The following is a 945-nucleotide window of genomic DNA, read 5'->3' on the forward strand; positions in this document are numbered from 1 at the left end:
CTAATTATTGAAATGGAGGCGGTATTCAGCAATCTTCTCCCAAGATCTGAGAGTTTTATCTTTGTAATTAGTTTGGTACAATACAATGTGAGTTACTGGGAAACTCAAGCCAGTAATGCTCTCATCCAAAATATAAACTTTTTCTTGTGCTTTTTTCCTCTCTTCTTCTGTCAGATGCCCATAGAGGAGACTCATCTGTGGCAATGGAGCTGCAAAACAATTACAGTAACATCGCAGAACAAATTATTTCTCTTGCACAAGCATGCAAATGAATCAGTAATTTATCTATCAATCCACATAAAAACAGATAGATTAAAATACAAAATAAAAACATTAATAATTAACGAGCTCTCCTACTATGCCAGCAACTTACGATTCCACAGATTGAAATCCACACCAGTTTCCATCTCGACCTGAGAAAATAAATTTTCACACGTGCTGTAAATAAATTTGATTCATATAATTACCACTAAGTCCACTACAACAAATAATGTAAATAAAAAATAAAAATAAATCTGGAAAATAGTGTATATTTAGCTCTTCGGGCAGATGAAAAACGAGGGCAACAGGATGGTAATAGGAAACCCTAGTAACCACGGAATCGACTTTAGCAACAAACGCACGCAAACATAGGTCAGATCGATTGGCAAGCGCGGCCTCGCACGTCAGCAGGAGCGAACCCTCAAGGGGGATGTGGGGCTCGATCTGGGGACCGCCAAACTCAGCTCGGAGGCCCCCCATTAGCTTTTTGATCCTGCAGGATACGTCGTCCGGTGGGATTGCCCACACCGAGTACGACTGCCTTTCCTCCGTCTTCACCACCTCCATCTCCAGCTCCGCCGTGGCATCTAGGTTATTTTCCAATTGGTAATTAATTAATTAAATCATTTCGGTGACTGAATTGACTTGGTCGCGTCCAATACGGAGATGGGGAGGAAGGATATT

At 41.2% G+C, this 945-nt stretch overlaps 1 protein-coding gene across 1 annotated transcript; it reads right to left on the reverse strand.

Annotated features, from left to right (window-relative positions):
* LOC125472188 (cyclic phosphodiesterase-like) lies at nucleotides 1–741 on the reverse strand. The gene is made up of 3 exons (XM_048573323.1): nucleotides 540–741; nucleotides 374–415; nucleotides 1–209 (listed from the first exon to the last, which is right to left on the reverse strand). The coding sequence occupies exons 1-3, from the start codon at nucleotides 739–741 to the stop codon at nucleotides 1–3; spliced, it is 453 nt and encodes a 150-aa protein (XP_048429280.1).
* Between the last annotated feature and the right edge of the window lie 204 nt (nucleotides 742–945).

This window comes from the organism of the source record quoted next, unplaced genomic scaffold, assembly GCF_019419815.1.
Source record: "Pyrus x bretschneideri cultivar Hongxiangsu unplaced genomic scaffold, Pyrus_bretschneideri_v1 Contig11, whole genome shotgun sequence".
Classification (NCBI taxonomy): domain Eukaryota; kingdom Viridiplantae; phylum Streptophyta; class Magnoliopsida; order Rosales; family Rosaceae; genus Pyrus; species Pyrus x bretschneideri.